This window comes from Desmodus rotundus, chromosome 12 (genome assembly GCF_022682495.2).
Source record: "Desmodus rotundus isolate HL8 chromosome 12, HLdesRot8A.1, whole genome shotgun sequence".
NCBI classification, from domain to species: Eukaryota; Metazoa; Chordata; class Mammalia; order Chiroptera; family Phyllostomidae; genus Desmodus; species Desmodus rotundus.
The window spans coordinates 65,094,087-65,114,880 of record NC_071398.1 but is presented as its reverse complement, the minus strand read 5'-3'; the positions used below and the strand labels follow the sequence as shown (position 1 = coordinate 65,114,880).

The 20,794-nt window shown below is 48.0% G+C and overlaps 1 protein-coding gene across 5 annotated transcripts in view; it reads right to left on the bottom strand.

Moving 5' to 3' along the window:
• Nucleotides 1-18,715, bottom strand: part of MAB21L3 (mab-21 like 3) — a 28,960-nt gene extending 10,245 nt beyond the window's left edge. The window contains exons 1-5 of one of the 5 annotated variants that reach the window (XM_045203778.3): nt 16,577-18,715; nt 12,425-12,736; nt 10,784-11,030; nt 3,717-3,857; nt 1,935-2,226 (exon numbers count right to left, since the gene is read on the bottom strand). In XM_045203778.3, coding sequence (XP_045059713.2) covers nt 1,935-2,226; nt 3,717-3,857; nt 10,784-10,951 — 601 coding nt within the window. In that variant the 5' untranslated portion in view covers nt 10,952-11,030; nt 12,425-12,736; nt 16,577-18,715. Of the gene's footprint in view, nt 1-1,934; nt 2,227-3,716; nt 3,858-10,783; nt 11,031-11,330; nt 11,445-11,894; nt 12,303-12,424; nt 13,369-16,576 lie in introns of those variants that run through there. The other 4 variants (XM_071219788.1, XM_045203780.3, XM_045203779.3 and 1 more) reach the window with 4 other exon arrangements.
• Nucleotides 18,716-20,794: the final 2,079 nt, after the last annotated feature.

The following is a 20,794-nucleotide window of genomic DNA, read 5'->3' as shown; positions in this document are numbered from 1 at the left end:
AGAAAGAAGCCCTCAAGCCGTCATTTTCCAACCAGGCAAAGAGAGGGAGAGAAAAGAAACATGTTTGGTAAAGATTTCCTGCTTCTATACTGGAACCCATTTCTAATTTGTTCCCCCTTCTTTCGAAAGATACAGTCTTTTTGTTTGTTTGTTCGTTCTCCTTCATCACAGATAAGGATGAGCCCTCTTGGATGGGGGTCTATTATTTTGCTTTTCCTCACTCAGAGAAGAGAACAGACGCCCCCTCATGCACTGTGCTCGGCTGTTCAAAAGGAGAACCTTCTTCTCTCCTTGGCCCGGGTGTGATAAAGAGCGCATTGTCTGCCACTCATCAGAGCCGCCCGACAGGAACAGGCTGATGTCTGGCACTTCAGCGCTAGTACTGCCCGCACCTCCCCAACCGGCCCAGTTTGAATCTCTTATTCCCACTTTCACTGCTGACAGTGTCGCAAAGTGACAAGTCAGCAAGTGCTGGAACCAGCCTGCCTGGCCCACACCCTGCTGCTGCGGCTCGCTCTGCTCACTTCGTGTGTGACCTTCAACGTGTTACTTAATTTCTCTAAATCTCATTTTTTCATTTGTAAAACGGGTTGAAAAATAATTCCTACTCTATAGGGGTGCAACCAGTATCAAATTAAATAATCCGTGGAAGCACCTGTCCCAAGTAACAACCCATTAAACACGAGCAAGCTCCATTACGGCACCTTGCAGATTGTCCTGGCTAGACAGCAAATGCACAGTGAAATCCGTTTCTTTCTGCACAAATGCAATCACGTATTGCTCGGACTTCGGTTTTCCAGTTACTTATCTAGCAGGAGCATTTTTCATAACTGTGTCTGCGCACACACACGCACCTCGTTCTTTTTAAAGGCTGCATAGTAGTCCGCTGGGCTGATGCCGCGTGGTTTCCTGAGTCAGTTTTCCTGTTTCCACTTCGACCCTTTCCAGCTACTCTCTATTGCAAAGCCTACGGCAGTGGGTGTCCTTGTGCGTACTTCTTCGTGTATCTGTGGGAATCTATTTCTAGGACTGGAATTACTGAACTGCCAAATCATCACATTATAAAAATAAAAGCGGACAAATTGCCCTTTAAAAAGTAGGCACCAATGTACACTTCCAAGAAAATATGCTTCACCATGCCCGCCCCTACACTGAGCGTGATCGGATATTTTCACGTCTGTCTGTCCATTAGGTGTTTTAGGCACATTTCTCAAAACTCATGTTAGACGGGACATTTTTTCTTATTTTTACTAGCCCTTTACATTCTTTTTTTGTAAGTCATGGCTCTTTTGGCCATTATTTCTATTGGTCTGCTTACATATTTTTTCTTATTGGTTTATAAGTACTCTTGCACAGTTGAGGAAATCAGCCATTTTTTCCAGGTGGAAATTCACCTTTTTACCTGGGTGAACAAAATGTGTGTGTGTGCGCGCACATAGGCCACGCTGTACTGTGACTTAAGATTTTGGGGTTGTTGGGCTTAGTCAGTCCCCCATGGCTTCTGGATTTTGGGTTTTGGTAAAAGCGGCGGTTTCCACATGTGCTCAGCCCGCTGGGGAACTGTGGTCCGTTGCCGAGTATCGTAGCAGAAATGTGCTAATCACAAAGATCTGAGGTGTATGAAGACCATGCTTTTTAAAAAAGTACCCAAGTGTTTAAGCCGGTATCTTGGAAAGGCTGCATAACCCAAAGCCCATCCTACCCGTGCCAGGGCAGGGACCGCTGAAACCCATAGGAGTGTGTCAGTGCGGTGTGACTTCCAGTATTCCGTGTGTGACAGCAGAAAGAGGGCTGATTCGTGTCACGGGGATCAGGCAGGTGCAAAGAGCACACGACTGTTGTCTCAATTTAGGGGCCTGGGCTTGGGGTGACACCCGGCAGAGGTTTTATCGAGCAAAAGGAAATCTCCCTGGTACTTCTCTTGGGCCGCTCACCTGACAGGTGACAGGCTTCAACTGCGTCTTCTACCAGCGTCCGGAACACCTGGAGGACCTTGGCGGGCACAAGGTCTCCCTCGATGTTCACGTCTGCCTTGTGCCACTGCCACAGGCTCTTCACAAACTGCTGCGCCTCCAGCCACTGCTGCAGGCCCTCTGGGTTCCGCAGGGGGCAGGGCAGCCTGGCGCCCTGCAGGCTGTAGTACCGCCAGCGCTGCTCCCTGGCCTCCCGGTACCCAGCCAGGCCTCTCACTGGGACTGTGACAAGGAACTGGCTCGGGGCCAAAACCTGGAGTCAGGAGAGGGGAGAGGGGAGGTGAGAGAAGGGCTCTGGGGCTGACCTGTTGAATGAACCAGGTGGCTCAGTTAACCACTCAACCCTCAGTGAAGTGACCAGGTGGACAGGGAACTGCACCCGCCCGTTACGAGAGGGCCCGTCTTTGTCCTGCCACTCACCCACTGTCCTGCTTCGGGCAGGTACATTGGCTCACTGAGCTCTCGGTTTCATGAATCTGCAAGGGGAAGGAGTGAACTGGACCTGGAACTTTACAGGGCACCTCATGTTTACGGGGAGAAGTTTTCTCCCCTGAGGGAATTTCCTGGGATATTGTTCTAGGAAAAGCGACGTTATGTTTCCATTCCTAGCCCCGGGTCTATTTTTGTCTAATTTAGGTGGTCGTAGAGGTGGGTGGTAGAGGTGGGAGGATGATGTTCTGACATTCCAGGATCCAGTCTATTTTACAATTTTCATCCTGAGGTGAACTTCGAAGATTGAACTCTTTTTCAAAAGGCACAAGTCCCAGAATTTTATGGGTGGTTGCTATGCCCACCGATCTTGTAATGGGCTGGGCTGGCAATGCTCTTTTATTCATTCACTGACTTGTTTTCGCTCATGCATTCACTCAACAGGAGTTGAGTGTCTACCGCAGGCCCCCACCCTGCTGGGGGCGGGGAACAGAGCAATCGGTAAATATGACCCTTGCGCATGAGGAGCTGAGTCTGGAGTGAGAGAAAGGGCGTGAGCTCACGCAAATGTGGCACCAGTGAAAGGGGCTATTCTGGGTCATGAAAAAAATCGAGACAAAGGAGCCCGGGGATCCACAGTGATTCCGAGCCTCACTTCTCTCATCTCAAAAAGGGAAAGGACCTAATGTCTGTCCCACAGGACTGTTGGCAGGTTTGAGGGAGCCCATTTCTGCGAGAACAGCGTGGCCCGCCCCACAGTGTTGTGTGAATGCCGATTGGTATGTGCTGGCTCTGGTGGCTTATAGCTCGGCGGGGCTCCTCAGCAGGGACACGGCCCACAGGCTGCTCCTGTAGTTTCTCAAGGCTACTTCTTCTGCTTTCTATCTTCCCCCACTTGTGATCTGCAAACTATCACTTTCAACTATTTCCCCACAATGCCCCGAGTTCCCTCTGCCCAGTGCCCAATCTATGAAGCAGTTGCTTAATAAATGAACAGGTGCTTCACTAAACGTTAATCGTCATAGTGGCACATGCTTTGGAGTCAAGGGCCCCGTACGAGTTCTGGTTTCAGGGCCCACTATGCCTGATCAAGTCATTTGACTTCCCCAAGTCTCAGTTCTTATCATCTGTGGGAAAGCAGGAGTGCGAGAGCTCAAGTGAGTTTGTGAATGGCAAGTACTACAAGTACCCGTGGGAACAGGAAGTACGGTTAGTATTCTTCCCAGTGTGAGCAGCTGTCACTTACTGAGCCCCAGCCACCCCAGTTCCCGGGCTGTCTGCATGGGCACCCAGAGACAAGTGGGACTCGCTCACCTTAATGTTCCCATTGTACATGAAGGAGTAAGGGATGGCTTGGAATCGGATGTCTTGGTTGCTGATTTTGGTGGTCAGATGGTAGATGGCTTTCTGCACCTCCTCCACAGTCTGGGAAACCCACTGGCGCCTCAAGTCCACCTGGGGGGCAGGGAGCAGCACAGGGGTTACCTCCAGTCTGGCCGCCAGGCACTGGCATGAAGAAGTGATGGACAGAACACAGTGGGGATGACCTAAGGACTCTGGCTCAAAAGCTCCTGCCTTCCCCAGAACTCCAGGAGGGGTGTGTTTAGGTCTGGTGGTGCTCCTCAGTGCTCGCTTCTAAAATAGAAGCGTTCATTCAATACTCAGCTAGCACCTACCATGTGGTGGGTACCCGTCTAGGAGCCAGGGCACAACTCTGAACAAGGCAACTGTGAACAGGAGGGAGAGACTTGCCCTCTAGTTGAACATATAGGATATAGGCATGTATATATACACACACACGTACACATACACATACATGTATATGTACATCCAGGGTGGGGCAAAAGGAGGTTTATAGTTGCTTGTATGGGAAAATAACACAATCACTAATAATAATAATACATGAGTGAACACCGTGTTTCACATACTCACAACTGTAAACCTCCTTTTGCCCTGCCTCGTATATGCGTACACACACGTTGTGTGTGTGTGTGTGTGCAGAATGTGCTATCGGTGTGGTACATCCCAAGAAGAAAACTAGAAGGGTAAGGGGTTAGAGAGTAAAGGGGCTGCTATGCTGGGATCGGGGGCCAGGGAAGTCGTCTCTGAGGCGGTGGCATTTGAGCGAGCCCTGATGGCAGCTGGGGGAAGTCTATCCCAAGGCCCCTGCAGCGGTGGCATGCCTGGCAAAGCTCAAGGGCCAGCAGGGGTGCCTCTGGGGCTGGAGCCTGGGAAGGAGGGCCAGGGGGTCAGTCCGGCATCACCCCAGGTTTTGGGGACTATGGTGAGAATACAGTGTGAAGGAGCATGATGCCTGCTGGCCAGGATGGTGAATATAAACCAGTTTAGTACGTGTGGATATTAAACGTTTTGCAGGGGTGTCAAACTCACTTTCACGAGAGGCCACATCAGCCTTGCAGTTGCCTTCAAAGGGCCTAATGTAATTTTAGGACCGTATAAATGCAACTACTCCTTAACTAGGGGCGAGGAGCTCATCGCGGCCACTGGGTAGAAACAAGGTGCCGGCTGCATTCAGCCCGCAGGCCTTTTGTTTGTCACCTGTAGTTTAAAGTGAGTAAACTTGCAGCGAGCGCTTCTTGCCCATGTCAGCAAACGGTGGTCCCCTTCTCTGGGGAACACAGCCCTCCTGCACCTGCAGGAGAATGCATGCAGGCATCTCTTCTGACTGCCCAGCAGGTCTCCAAAAACTGGAAAATACCCACAGAAAACTGAACACCCAAAAATACATACCTTAAGGGATACTTAAGGTTTGGGGAAAGAAATGCATGTGGGAAACACAAGGGAACTTTTAGTAAACTCCAGGAGAGACAGAAAAATCCAGATGATTTTGGGGTGGGAAGAATCTGTAGGTTTTTTCTGAACTAGAGGATCTCTTTGTTACATTGCCCACGAGGCACCTGCAGGCTGGGACCAGCGGGGCGGTCTCCTTTAGAGATGCCCCTGAACCCAGCCAGGCACTGACTTAAAGCATCATCAGGGGTGTCCAACCTGCAGCCTATGGGCCGCACGCAGCCCAGGATGGCTGTGAATGCGGCCCAACACAAAATCGTAAATTTACTTAAAACCTTATGAGATTTTTTTTGTGATTACACGTTGCAATGTATTTAACGTGTGGCCCAAACCAACTCTTCTTCTTCCAGGGTGGCCCAGAGACGCCAAAAGGTTGGGCACCCCTGATAAATAATCTAAATGTAATGCCCACCCATGAGTCTTTGTATTCCTTCCAAGTTTTGTGTAATGGCTGTTTCTATACATTCTAGAGTAGTTTTTAGATGCCCATAAACCAGTCAAGAAAAAAAGCCCAAGTCAACAAGATTTCTGTTTTTCTAAATTTAGGCATCAATTTGTCCAGTCACCTGAGACCTCATACCTCCCACCAACCAACAACCAACCACATACAGACACGGAGCACAGCAGCGCCTGTGCCTCTATCTGCACGCGCTGCATGTCACAGACAGATTCAGTGCATCGATAAACATCTGCCTAGCTACGTGCCGGGCACCGTTACATGCCAGGGCACAACAATAACACACACATGGCCATGAACTTCAAGCAGTGGGGAAGACAGGCGTAAGTGCAAATCTTAAGGGAAGGGGGAGGTGCCACCAGTGCAACGAGGCAGCTTGAAACCTGTTTGGTACGCGCATATGAAGGGGTACACAGAGGGCTGGCTTTGAAAAAACTAATAACTGATACACTAGATTCCTAGGAGTTACAAGAACATAAGATGAGGTCTCTGACCTTAACAAGCTTACAGTCTCATTGGAAATATATGATAGACCTGAAGTTGTCTTTTCAGAATCCATGGGTCTTGCCTGACCTTAAATAATAGGAGCACATCTATACTGGCTTTTCATAACTTCTCTTTGCCACGGGCAGCTACCTTCCCGCACCCAACTGTTCACCCCACTGTACATATCGTGAGAAAGGGGACCAAAGCCACCTTTCTTGACCATTTGTAAACTATCAAGATTCTGAATCTGCCAGAATGTGCAAGTGGAAGAGAGCAGGTGGTCCCACAGGTAAGGCCATTTGCCAAAAATCAAGGCACATGCCATTAGAAGCCTGTGGTGAAGGGCTGTGGCCAGGGTAGGACTTCCGTGAGTTGTGATCCCACTCCACAGGGCCGGTCTTGTTGAATACCCACGTCATGCCAGGCTCTGTGCGTACATGCTGTATAGAGGTTTACAGGTGAGATGGGTGGGGGGCGGCAAAATGCAAACTGAAACTGCAGCCAGCTAGTGCTAAGGTAAATGTTTGCAAAGGACGACATGGACAAGGGACACTTCCCTGGTTTGGAGACTGGTAGGCCCTTCCTGGAGGCATTGTGTACTGGAGTGACTGGACTTGTATCTGGAAAGATCAATAGGAGTTAGCTAGAAAGAGAAGGGCAGGAAGGTAGTTCTAGATGGAAAGTGTGGCAGGTACCTAGCAGGAGGAGCACAGCGGAGAGTTGTGACCATTCCTGTACCCTTGGGGCAGAGATGGCCTTGCAGGAGGGTGGTGAGGTGGGAGAATAAACAGTGAGAGGTCTTGAAGATAAAGAAAGGAGAATTTCCAGAACACAGTCAACAGTAAGTGGCTAAGATAAGGCCTGAACAGTGTCTGTAGGGTGTGGAGCGGGGGACAGGAGGGAAGGGTCCCGGGACTTGCTGGGCATTCCGTCAGGTCAGATCGCAGCAGCTTAAGAGGGAGCGGGAGACAAGTGAAGACAGAGGTGAGCAACTCCTCTGGGAAGTTGGCTTGAGAAGGAAAAACATACAAGGACAGCAACAGGTTTTTTTTCAAAATGGCACACAGGTTGGAACATGTCAAATGCTGACAGGAAAGAGCCAGTGGAGAAGGAAGAGGCCACCAAGGGCAAAGCCACTGAGTAAGGATTTCCCAGCCGGGAACAGTTGTGCAAAAGCAGAAACCTGGTGAGGAATCCGCCTCGGGGCGCCAGGAGGAACGAACGGTGGGTGCAGATACAGACAGAAGGGTAGGGGATGGTGGGAATCAGAGATTTCCTGTCAGACGTCTCCTATAGAACGGGAGACGAGGCAATGTGCCAAGAGTGAGGTGGAGAGGTGGAAGGCAGGGGACTTTGGGGTGACAGACTCTGGAAATAGCTTCTCTAAGGAATGCAGGGCCACTTGGGCACATGTGTAAGATTGCCAGGCAGTGCCTGAGACAGATGTGGGTGGGTCCACCAGCCGGGAGGTACCCGTGGGCTCAGCTGTAAGATGTTCTCCAGCACCAGAGGTAACAGCTGAGGTGCTAAGATTTGAGTTTGCTGGGCAAGATCTGGAGAGCAAGCAGGGTTTCAGTGGTGGGTCACGTTTTCCAGCCCGGGCAGAGAAGGGACAGAGCTGGCTAGTACATTAGGGGACAGTGGATAAGTTCAGGCGTCGGGAGTCTGATCAGGAATAGCAAGGGACAGTAACACAAAGGCCGACCAGACAGAGCACAGCAGTCACAGTGGTTGGGAAATGGTGTTCTCAAAGACTATTGGATTTGAGTATCTGAGGACCCAGGCTAATCTAACCCTTCCATTGCCCTGACCGCGGATAAGTTGTGCCGTACTTGTTAGCAGGCAGATTCAGTCACTCTAATTAAGCAGAGCTGATGCAAAAATAGCCGTGAGAGGCACCCATTCATTAAGGGAGCCATCCCTGTCCAGTGGCCTCCCTCTCTCTGGGGCATGTCTGCATGTCCACACGCATGTACACGTCCCATCCTGGGCTGCTTCCCTCCCCTGAATCACACTGTCATTCGCTCTATGACCGGCTCAAGTTGTGGACAGTTTTTACTGTTTCAAATGGAAATTATTGTGACCTCAAGGTTGTTGCCTATTATAACAGTCTGACTCATTTGCATTCGGACCTGCTTCCTGGAGAGCGAGGTAGGGAAATGGCACCCAGCGGGCGGGGAATGGAATTTCTCACAGGCCCCGTCACAGCCCTGAGCATGTGGCCTGTGCAAGTGTCATCCGTGATGACTGTCACTGGGGGGAACAGCGCAGAACTTCCTTCCCGACAACAGGAAGTCAGACTTTTAATTCAGGAGTCACATTAAATCCAATAATCAGTGTACAAAAGGACAGACACTGTCTGAGTCTTCCAGGGGTTAATAATGGGAAGGGGTGGAGACTTAAATTCAGCAACACATACAGATGAGACAGGGTTTCCGCCATCACGTCCCCATCTTTTCAAACTAATTCTTCCATGAACCAGATGCTTGGGCCCCACAGGATGTTCACGGCTCCCACACATAGCAGAAGCCTTAGCAACAGGGGCACGAAGGAGCTCCACGGGCGAGGCTTGCGACGTGCAGGATACTTTCTAAGGCTTAGCTCCTTGGAGCCTCCCAGGAATCTTTTAGGGCGGATGCTATGATTGCCCCCACTTTACAGATGAGGAGACTGAAGTTCAGAAAGTGTAAGTAATTTGCCCAGGGTCCCAAAGCCAGCAAGTCACGGGACAGGGATCCGCGCGCGGGCTGTGTCATTCTGAAGCCTGTGTCAGAACCACTGCACACAGCCTCCCCAAGGACAAGGCGACTGGGAGAGAAACCCACGCCCGCCGCTTGAACGGGCTTCCTTAGCCCTGCGGCCTTGGCTGTGATCCTCTGCTCACTCAAATCCTACGCATGCGCTGAGGCTTTGCCTCCGCCCCGAAGCTCTTCTCCCATCAGAGCTACCCCTCCGCCTCCAGCAGCCCATTTGAATCCTGCTGCAGCCCTGTGGTCAGCCATGTGTGACATTAAGCATTTATCCAACTGCACAATTATTCCTTTTGCCTCTGGAGTTATGGACAAAATCCGCAGGTGGGACAGGGCCACCCTTGGAGAGGACCAGGGCACAGAATCTCTCTCTCACGCACCAAGCCGCATCCCGGACCTGTGTTCCGGGCACCGTGTTTTTCCCAGAGCCGGTGCTCAGTCTGTGTTTATGGAGATTTGTATAGAGGGGTTTTGCAGGAGACATATGGCTTTGGGGTAAAGAACAGTAGGCTGGAACCTCAGCGCCCTCGCTACCTAGCTGTGTGACTTAGGCCAAGTTGTTTAATCCACAGGGGCCTCTGTCCCCTCTTTGCGTGTGTCACATGGTTGTCATTAGATTAAGTGAGATACCGGGTGGGCCTCCACCTGCCAGCGCCTCTTACACTATCCTTGCAGAATCTTCAGTAAACCCTGAAGATTTTCTGACCGCGTGTGTGCAGAGATTCTGCGTGAATATCAAGGGGAGTAAAGATATCCAAGACTCTCTTCTTCCCTCCAGAAGCTTAGAGACAATAAAACAATGTGATATTTACCATAGTGATTGTCAAAAAAAATACTATCAGTAATAATTACGAGGAGAGTTCACAGGAAGGCAAAAAACCTTTTGTGCTAAGGAAAACGTTTTGTGTGGGGGAAATGTTTTTGAGAAAGTGGATTCTGAGCTGAATTTGAAGGGTGGCTATGAGGCAGAAAAGTGGGGGAGGGGAGAGGCTGTCCCCCCTCCGGCCTGCGAACTTCTCAGAACACAGTTTTGTGGGGCGGGAGTGGCAGACACGACCACCCCCAGGGGTGAGGGGGGGACACAAACGGGGGGGGGGTATAGGGAGGAGGCGGGCGTCAGGTTCAGCAGTGCCACAGCTGTAGCCAGGAGGGTCAGTGAGCCCAGGTTCTGTTGGTCATGCAGCTCCAGCCCACGGTTGCCAGGCAAGAAACTGGGACCTGTGGTGGCCAGATATCTTGATCCCTGATCCCCCACCCCACCAGAAAAGATGAAAATCTGGGTTTCTATTCACAATTCTCTATTTTAAATTACGGGGTGGGCAAACGTAGATTTACAGTTGTTCATATGGAAAATAATGCAATAATAATAAATAATAATACAAAAATAAACTTTCGCATACTCACAACTGTAAACCTACATTTGCCCACTCCGTATTTGTAACAAATTTGAAAAAATTTTGAAATACGCTAATAGGCTAAAGAAAGCAGATACACAGGCTGGATTCAGTGTGCAGAGAGGTGTCTGAAAGTCCTATTGGAGATGCAGGGAGGCAGAGAGTAGAAAGATAAAAGCATTACTTGAAGGCCAGGCTAAAAACATTTGGACTCTTTTCTTTCAGAAAACACAGGATAATGGGACAATGTCGGCCAACACTCCTTCCATTGCATAGACCCCAGAAGAAAAAATAATGGGGAATCATTTTGTTTGCTATAATTGTTAACATTGTAAGTTTTCCTTATTTATTTTTTAGCAGTTTTGCCTAAGTAACCAACTTATTACCATGATAATGAAGTCTGAATCAGGATTGGTGGGGTGAGGGGGGCGAGGAGGGTAGGGAGGGGCGAGGGGGGTGTGGGAGACCAGTATCTGTCCTCACCTTATCCAGGAGACACTCTTCTAAGTTTTCCGCGGTCAGAGATTTCATTGCTTCTTGCTCAATCCCGAGCGGAGCCGCGACGTCCGGGCTTGCTTCTCCCAAAAGGACAGGGCTGGCGGTCGCTCTGCCTCTACAGTCAGACTCTCTCGCTTCAGTTTCTCTGGGCATGTGTACAGGGACCAGATCCTTGCCTTCTCGATTCTTCACTTAAGCTCTTATTCCCAAACTGTGAGCATCCATCTGTCATCTTCGGGAGAATTAAAAAAAAAACTTTAAAAAGGGGAGTTGATGAAATGGAATTTGAGTCCAACCTTATTTTATTCTGTTCAGCTCTGGTGCTCGGGCCAAAGTGCAGTTTCCAGGTTGTGTTTCCCACATAAACGCTTCAGGGCAGAGATCCCTGCAGGCGGCCTCTCCTCACCATCTCACGCTCTCACCCTAAGACTAGGCGCACCCCAGGCTCCCATCTTTTATCTCCTCGTCCTTCTCCTGTTGACTGTAAATACCCCTTGCCCTCCGACCCAGAAACTCCCACGGACTGATTTACCTTCTTTACAATAAACAACATGGGAAACTGCCAAACAACCGGCCTGGCACCCATCCTCGTGCCCGCAAACAGGGGTTCGGGGCTTGCCAACTGGATCAGGACACAACAATTAGTGTGCAGAAAAGTGCACGCCTGCACAGGCACGCACACACAGGCACACCCACCATGGCAGGACAGGGATCCTCCTGCTCACCTGCTGACCTTTAACCCTCCTCCCACTTGAAAGCTGGCGGTAAAGACTAAGTCACTGTGAGCAGAACCCCTGAGAGTCGAGGAAACATCATGGCTGGTTTGGCCAGCCAAACCATGTTGGGAAACAGCGCAAACAGTAAGTTCCCAGTCTGGCTGGCTGGACCTAGTTTCATTACAGGAAAAAAAAAAAATCACACCGGTCTGATCTGATCTCCCTGACGCTGGTAAATATTACCATGTGTGATCATTTGATCTCAGGACGTGACTGCGATCTAGGCTCGCTCAGAATTCACACATCTCCCCTGCTCTGCTGGTGGTGTGAGAGCCACAGGAGAGCTCCCAGGCTGCCGTGCTCCACCCGCCACCGCCCACCTCCTCAGTCCCAGGGTTCAGGTCCCCTCTTTCCACAGGTCCCTTCTGTGAAACTGCAGTCCGATAAGAACCAGGGAAAGCCACCCTCCTCAATACCGCCTTGAGCCCGGAGTGGTGTGGCTCAGTGGGTTGGGTGTTGTCCAGCAAACTGGAAGGTCATTGGTTCGATTCCAGGTCAGGGCACATCCCTAGGTTGCTGGCCAGGTCCCCAGTAGGGAGCTTTCGAGAGGCAACTGATTGATGTTTCTCTCCCTCTTTCTCCCTTCCTTCCCCTCTCTCTAAAAACAAATAAATAAAATCTTAAAATCAGACTGCCTCAATGTTTCCATTTTCTTCCATTGGTCATTCTAAGGCTCCTTTTTTCTTTTTTTGCTATCGAATGCTCCTGAATATTTCTCAATCTTCTTCCTTTAGCTGCTCTTACCACGGACCAGGTGTCCTGAATGATTGGCTTTTCACAGATGGAACAAGAGCCTCTCTCTCTCCCTCCCTCCCTCCGAGCTCCTTGTGACTCAAGATTCTGGACCCACCTCATTTGCAATGCAACCCAAGTCCTCCGGTTGGTTTCTTCCAGGTGCTCTTGGTTTTGTCCTTACTCCTGCTTCACGGCAGTCATTAACTGGGAGTCCCTTTCCTCTGGCAGGGCCTGTCGTCCCATTCTAAGATTACCCCACAGACACGTCAGGAGATGTGCAAACTTGCGTCACTTTTGCCTGTGGCTCTCCAACCACGATAGCTCCAGCAGCGCAGCTGATTGAAATGATAAACCCGAATCTTCTCCTGCGCTGGGGCCAGTGGCGGTTGCCAGAGATGAGGAGGGAAAACAGGGCCAACGGAGGCGCCTGAGAGAGGAAGGAAGAAGCACATGCTCAGGTGACTTACTACAGTCTATTTTTACCTGGATGTCAGAACCGGGAAATAGGGGTGTTGGATATATAAACACAACCAGTTCCTTACTCTAAGGTTCCAAATATAGGGCAGTCGCAAATAGAGCAGGCCTCTGACAGATTGGAAAAAACAGCTCTCTTTGCAGATACAGATCTCTGGGTAATTGGGGATCGGGCCAGCAAATATTTACTGAGCAGCAGTCTGCCTAAGGCTCTGTGCTAGGCCACTCGGAGGGACTCGGAGATGACTCAGGTTCTTCTCCTTCCTCGGGAGATGCGTCTCCTTATTTCTCCTGACTCACACCAAGTGCAGGTCTGCACAGGAAAACCAGTTTTGACAAATTCTGTTGTGAGGACCAAGAAGTTATTTTTGACAAGCTCGTCACAGCCCTAAACCATCACTATGGGCAGTCCAGGGAAGGCAAAGTGACCCTGGCTCACCAGGGGCTTGTTTGTTACTGATTTACCCAGTAGCCGGGATACTCATTCCAGAAAGGTGAAGGGTTGGCTGGATCCAAATCAATCTTAAAAGTACAAATGTGTTTAAGTTCACCAAGGTTACAGACTCAAGTTATTCTTCTACAGTTTTCCTTTAATCCTGGGGCGACTCACTTCCGACAGCTCAGAGGCCCAGACAGAGGTAATTGTTCCCGCTGTGAAGAGGCCCCAGCAGGGAGCAGGCAGGGGCCCTAAGTGTTCTGTGTCCCCAGTGCAGCTGAGGAGCTAACACATAATCAACCCTCCGTTAATAGTGGTGAATATTTGATTGCATTAAGCATTAAAGTGACATTCTTGTAAATAAAATATGTTGAGATGCATAAAATCACTTTCTAAATTATCAATTTAATTTCATACATACAATTTGGACATATGATCTCTTTAAATTACTATCATCTTTTGTCGAAAGGCCTGATATAAAAGAACTTAGCATAGTATCCGACACAGGATAGGACATCAATAAATATATTTTTACGCTCCATTTTCTTCTTTAGAAAAAAAGACCCTTCTTTTAACATATGTGACTAATTCTTCTGCTCTCATCTCATGGGTAAGATCTTTCATTGGGTTAGTCTTCATAATTTCATCAAAAAGCCAGTCTCCCTTCCTCTCCTGCCCAAATTGGCAAGTGAGATAGTTTGAACTTGACCTTTTATCAAGGTTCAGAAGTGGAGGATCCCAAATTCAAATGCCTACATGAGCCAAGAAGGCAATAAGATAAACAGTATAGAGCAGAACGATGGAGAAGGGCGGGGCCTGTGGTGGGTTAGCCAATATGCTCCCTCTCTAGGGTATTCTAGGTTTTGTGTCTGTGTGTGTCTGTGTGTGTGTGTGAAGCCGCACTGGATAACACAAACCCCGCCCCTGTGCTCTATGCTCCCATAATACTAACATTGTTGCAGTTTCCTAGAAAGCCTTGACATCTTCTCTGGGCCCTTACTCAAGCCATGTTCTCTGCCTGGACACTCACCCCTCCCTCCAACCCCGTCTGGGACTATTTCTACTTGTATTTGTCCTCCAAGATTCAGCTCAGCTGCCACCTGCTTCAGGGACCTTCTCCGATTCTCAAGGCCGAGTAGGGGACTCCATGTGGTGTATCAAGGATATATCGAGCATGAGCTCCTTAGAGGCCTAGGTTTACCTTATTGATTACGGTGCTTAACATGGAGTGAGTGCTCAATAAATATCTCCAGAATGAATGAAGGAATGTGTGAATGAACAAATGAGTAAATGAGGGTGGCTCCTTTCCCCTTCCACAATCCAATCCCGTCTTACCTAGAAGCATCAGCTAAAGTGAGAAAAGTAAAAGGTAGATAGTGAGTAAATTCTCACTGCTTTACTTAGGAGCACAATGAACAAACGCTGGAAAAGCTGACTTGAACTCAGAAAGAGCAGAGCGACAGAACCAGATGTGTTTGTACCTGAAGAAAGGCGCTACGCACAGCCTGAACTGTCAGGACTGCTGAAAAGCTGCCCACGATTAGAACACGCCATGAGGGTCTTGGTATTCAAACACCCTTGTGTCTTGTGAAAGTCATTGCTCCATCTGGCCATTTCAATGAAAGGTACATTATTTCTTAGCAGAAATTATCTAATACACCCAGAAAAAGGAGTCCTCCAACATCAGCCTGAAGGGAGAAAACGTGTTTACTTAACACCGACTCTACCACTTGTATGGCCTTTGATCAGAAGAAATAATGACAAACGATAAGTGCTAGGAACTGCAGCCTTCTATGCAGTAAAGATGACCTGTTTTAGTTATGAAATAGTATGTATTACATGGCCCTAGTTTGTGCAGGGGAAAGGAAAGGAGACTATCTAGATCTGCATCCATCTGTCTGTGTGTCCATCCATCTGTACTCCATGCACTGGAATGCCATTCTGGATCATTCTCATTCAAATGGCCCATGCGAGAAAGGTAACCCAGGAAACTATTTTCAGCAGACACCCACTGTCGTTGTAATAAACCTCTGTGGCTCGGACGACACTTTAATTTACCAATTAAATAGTGAAAGGTGCTTCCATGTTCATATCTCCCTGCCATTTTCATCTGAAACTTTTCCTTAGGTCGGAATGCTACTCCCTTCCTTCTGCTCTGAGTCATGTGAAGCTGGCGTAGTTTTCGGTTGACACCACGGAGAGTAAGGAGCACATTTACGGAAGGAGACACTGGTGTCATCAGTTCGTTACACCGTGAAGCTAACTGGCACTTGATTGAGCTGTTCACCCCAGTTTCTGTGGTGTCTGAGTTGGAAGCTGCTGGGAAATAGGTGATGAGAAGAATCAGCTGTGACCAGTTCTAGGACACACAGGTGACCGATCCCGCCCCCCCACCCTCTATTGCTCATGATATATGGCGAATTTGTCTTTTTTTTTTAGTTAAAAGAGACTCAAAGAGAAGCTACAGACCCAGAGATCAATGGAAAAAAATGGGAAGTCCAGAAACAGACTCACACAAATACACTCATTTGATCTTTGACAAAGTGTAAACACAATTCAGTGGAGGAAAGATGGTATTTATTGGAATAATTGGTCATCTATGAGAAAAGAGTTAGACCTTGACAGAAAGCTCACACCTTATATAAAGATTAACTCAACATGGATCATAATCTAAATGAAAAACAAAACTATACAGTGTTTAGAAAAACAAACAGAGTAAATCCTTGTGAACTGGGGTTAGGCAAAGAGTTCTTAGACTGACACCCAATGAAAGATGCATTAAAACAATGAAAAATTGGACTTCATGCAGTTCAGAATTTTAAGCTTTTGTTCTTCCAAAGGTACTGTTGTGAGAATGAAAAGACAAGATGTGGATGAGGAGGATGCATTCGAAAACTACAGATCCAGCCAAGGACTTGTATCTAGAATATACACGGAACTCTCCAACTCAACAATAAGAAAACAAGTAACAATGAAAAAGGGGCAAAGGACTTGAAGAGACACTTCACCAAAGAGGATGTAGGGTGACAAATGGGCACATGAGTCAATATCTTTAGCCATTAGGGAAATGCAAACTAAAAACATGCTAAGATACAATTACTTGCCTGCTTATTTGAATGGCTAAAATTAAAAAAAAAATACTGAAAACACCAAGTGCTGACAAGCACACGGAGCAACGAGAAATCTCATACCTTTCGAACGAGAATGTAAAGTGGGACAGGCAGTGTGGACAATGGTTTGGTAAGTTCTTACAGAGTGAAGTGGGTATCTGACCCCCAGCAACCCCACTCTTAGGTCTACAAAACCTTGGACTGTACAGAAGCCTGTGCGTGACCGTTCGCCGCGCAGAAGCTTTACCTGTGGTGGTCAAACTCCGGAACCCCCCCAACACTCTTCAGCATGTGGCTGGGTGACGGAACTGTGGTACAAGCATACCACAGAATCCTCCGTAACAGTGAACAGGAACAAACTGTTGATACCTACAACTTGGAGAAATCTTATTAAAGTTATTATGTTGAGTGAGAGAACCCACTTTCAAAAGGTTACATACTGCATGATTCCATTTACTTGGCATTCTCAGAAATTCTTAAAAAATGTGAAGCCGCAGTGGCGAAGAACAGATCAGTGGTTGCCAGGAGTTTGGGGTGAGGTGAGGATCCTACTTTATTCCCTTGTCTTCAACTTTTCCTTGCTTTGAAGTCTGTTCTTCCTGCAGTAAATACACTTACCCCCCACCCCCACTTTCTAGCATGGTATATTTTTATCCATCCATATACTTTTAATCTTTACATCTAAAGTGGGTTTCTTGTAGACAATATATAGTTGGGCGTAGTTTTTTTGGCCCACTCTGACAATCTCTGTCTTTTAATTGGTGAATTTAGACCATTCACATTCACAGTAATTATTGACGCGGTTAGAATCCTGCCTACCACATTGTTACTGCTTCCTTGCCCGGAGACCTGTGGCCGTAACTGGTGCAGTTTGAGGTGCAGCAGTAAAACCAGCATGATTTCTTTTTCTTTCTCCACAATTGCAGATAGACGAGATTTTCTTACCCATAGATCTTAGCAACCTCAGCGTATGATGTTGTTTCCTTACCAAGAAACTTTTCACTGAAGGGAGGCTTCGCTGTAGAGTATCTGAATTGCCGGCTCACTACTCTTTTGCCCTGGGGCCATTATTAAGTAAAATAAGGGTGACCGCCAGCACTGACGGATATACGGAAACAGCTGATCTGATGACCAACACAGCTACCAAGTGACTTAACAGGTGAGTCACGTATACAGCGGGGAAACCCTGGACAAAGGGCTGATTCATGTCCCAGGCAGGAAAGAGCAGGACAGCGACAAATGTCATCACGCTACTCAGAACAGCGCTCAATGTAAAACTTATATATTATTTCTCTCTGGAAGTTTCCATTTAATATTTTCAGACGGAAGTTGCCCGCAGGTAATGGAAACTGCTCAGAGTGAAACCACGGCTGAGTGGGGAACACTGCCTTTGGGGGACTCTCAGTCCTTGTTGCAAACATTTCGTCTGTGTCTTTGCTGCTTCTCCTCTGGTATTCTCATTACGCGTGTTCCACCTTCTGCAGTTGCCCCACAGTTCTCAGACACTTTGTTCTGCTTCTAGGATCTTCGTGCTCTTTGCTACTCGGTTCTGAAGGTGTCTGTCTATTGAGATAGCCTCTAGCTCAGAGAGTCTTTTCTCGGTCTGCTAATGAGCCCATCAAAGGCATTTTCTCATTTCTGTTTCAGTTGGTTTTTATCTCTAGCATTTCTTTTTGGATTTCTCTAGGGACTTCCATCTTGCTGCTTGTATGGCCCATCTCTTCTTGTCTGTGTCTACTTCATCCATCAGGGCCCTTAGCATTTTAATCATAGTTGTTTTAAACTCCCTATCTGATAATCCCAACATTCCTGCCGTGTCTGATCCAAACTGGGTTTACTACCTTTCATTACCTTTACATTCTTCCTGATAGTTGGACATAATGTACTCGGTAAAGGGATCTGTTGTAAGTTGGCCGCTAGGGATGTGGTAGGGAGGGGCAACATGCTGTGGCCTCGTGATAAGGTCTCTGTTTTTTAGTGAGCCTGTGCTTCTGGTCTGTGAACTCCACAAGTTGCTCAGGTTTTGCTTTTCCTCCCTCCTGAAGTAGGCCAGCATGGCCAGAGAGGGCTGGAGTTGGCTATCTTCCTTCTCCCCTGCAGAAGGCTGGAACTTACTGGGGTTGGGCATTTCCCTTCTCCTAGGTCAGTTGGGCTCTGGTAATACCCTAGCAACTTAGACTCCAGTTAACTAGTTTTGCCAACATTACTCTGCATAATAAGTAAACAGACCCACCCTGGCTGGTGTGGTTCAGTTGGTCGGAGTGTCGCCCATAAACTGAAAGGCTGTGGGTTCGATTCCCAGTCAGGGCACGTGCCTCAGGTGTGGGTTCAGTCCCTGGTTGGGGTGCTTACCAGAGGCAACCAATCGATGTTTCTTTCACATTGATGTTTCTCTCCCTCCCTTCCCCTCTCTCAAAAATCAATATGCATGTCCTTGGGTGAGGATAAAAAAAAAAGAAAACAGACCCAATCTTATAACATAAACATTTGAAAGTTGGAAAATATTATTAGCATGACTGTAAAGTAGATATATTTCTGTGTTGGTTTTCCTTATCGAGAGGTATAAAGCTGAGACAGGAAATATATAAGCAGAAAAAGAAATAAAAATATATGCAGGTCAGAGACAGTAGGAGAACATTCATAAATCATTTCATGGTATGTCTAACTTTTCAAGGTAGCTACACAATTTCAAGGGCAAGCATCTAACAGAAATGTCTGAAAGCACACTGGGACATTTTAAAGAGAAGCTTCAGACTATACAAGCTCACTGCCCTTCCCGCTTGATGCAAGTCTTGGGCTGGGTGCCCAAACACAAAGATCCCATTGATCCCATCGGTTCCTGCGGAAGGTCAAGTTAGAGTTAAGGCCCAAGTATAAAGGGTGGCATTGTCAGCTGTGTACTGATGGGTCAAGCCCTGCTGCTGGCCTGGATGGGGACTGAGTGCACACTGGGAAGGTGAAGGCCAGAAGGGAAGGTGGGCATGAGCATCCTTGGCCAGTGGTAACAGCTGGCTGCAGGCACAGAGGCCCAGGCAGAGACTGGGGTCACAGCAGTCTGCCTGGAGGATGCCGGGTAAGTGTGGAGAGATGACACAAGGCACTGAATTCAAGGCTAAGGCATTTTGAGTTTCCCTTGTAGGCAACCAAGAGCCTTTGAAGGATTTTGACTAATACACGGATATGATAGACATTATTCTTTAGAGTGATCTACTTTGCAGCTAGTTGTCTGTGGGATTATCCGTCTCCACTAGTCTGTCAGCCTTGCAGGTGGAGACTGTGTCGGGTTCACTGTGGTCGTGGGACTCCCAGCTGACATATCAGCCACCTCGTCCCCACTGTGCCACCAGGAAGGGCGGCCCTCTGGGTAGACCCCGTCCTCTAAGGCCAATGCTTGGTGAGCCAACAACACCTGCATGAGAAAGATTTTCCAGGAAGAGGCAGGAAGAGACATGAAGGATGTGCATTCACAGAGGAAAGGCCATGTGAGGACACAATGAGAAGGTGGCCCTCTGCAAACCAAGGAGAGAGGCCTCAGGAGACACCAAACCTGTTGACATCTTGATCTTGGACTTCTAACCTCCACAACTGTGAGAAAATAAATTTCATGGTTTAAGCCACACAGTCTCTGGTGTTCTGTTATAGTAGCCCAAGCAAACCAAGATATCCTGCTGAAGAAGTTACTTGGGCTTCCCAGAGCTGGACAGAGAGACACCTTAGTGGCACCCTTGTTGCACTCCCTGCTACCAGCCAACCCACTGCCCCAGGAAGGGGCAACAGCTTCCAGCTGGTGTCTTCTGAAAGGTGAGTTTCTTTCTTTTCTGGGACACATTTCTGCTACTCTTCCCACCTGCACCAGAAGCTGGGCCAGCTTTATCTTTCTCTTTTTCTCAAATGTTTCAACCCTAGAACCACTGAAAGCTCACTGTTCCAACCACCCCAGTTCCTCCCTTACTACTTTGCTTTAGGAGGCCTAGCAGGCACCCTTCAAATGAATTCTCTGATGATCAGTCTTGATAATAAGAGCTCTTGATTTAGGCACCCAGATCAGGAATCTACTAAAGTAAAATCTTCTCAGCTTTCCATTGGGACTTTGGGGACCCAAGAAAGCACACAAAGGCTTTATCCACAGAAGGATAACACCCTGTCCTTCCTCTGAGAAAGGAACATGCTGGAGGCATCACTACCAAAAGGAACACTCAGACATTGCTTCTCTTTGTTTCACTAACTCAGAAACCACAATATTTGTTCTTGAAACATGATTAGGGAAACCGAATGCCAAGGAAAATAGGGCTTTTTACCATCGGTTTATGGTACTTTGTAATCCACAACCAATGTTGAGAAAATAATATTTGACCTTTTGGGCCGGTGCTCCTTCAGTAAAAGTGATCAAGGTCAAACCATCCAGACAAAACAATAACAACAATAAAAAAGAATAGAAAAGAAGTAAATGAAGTTTGATACCTAA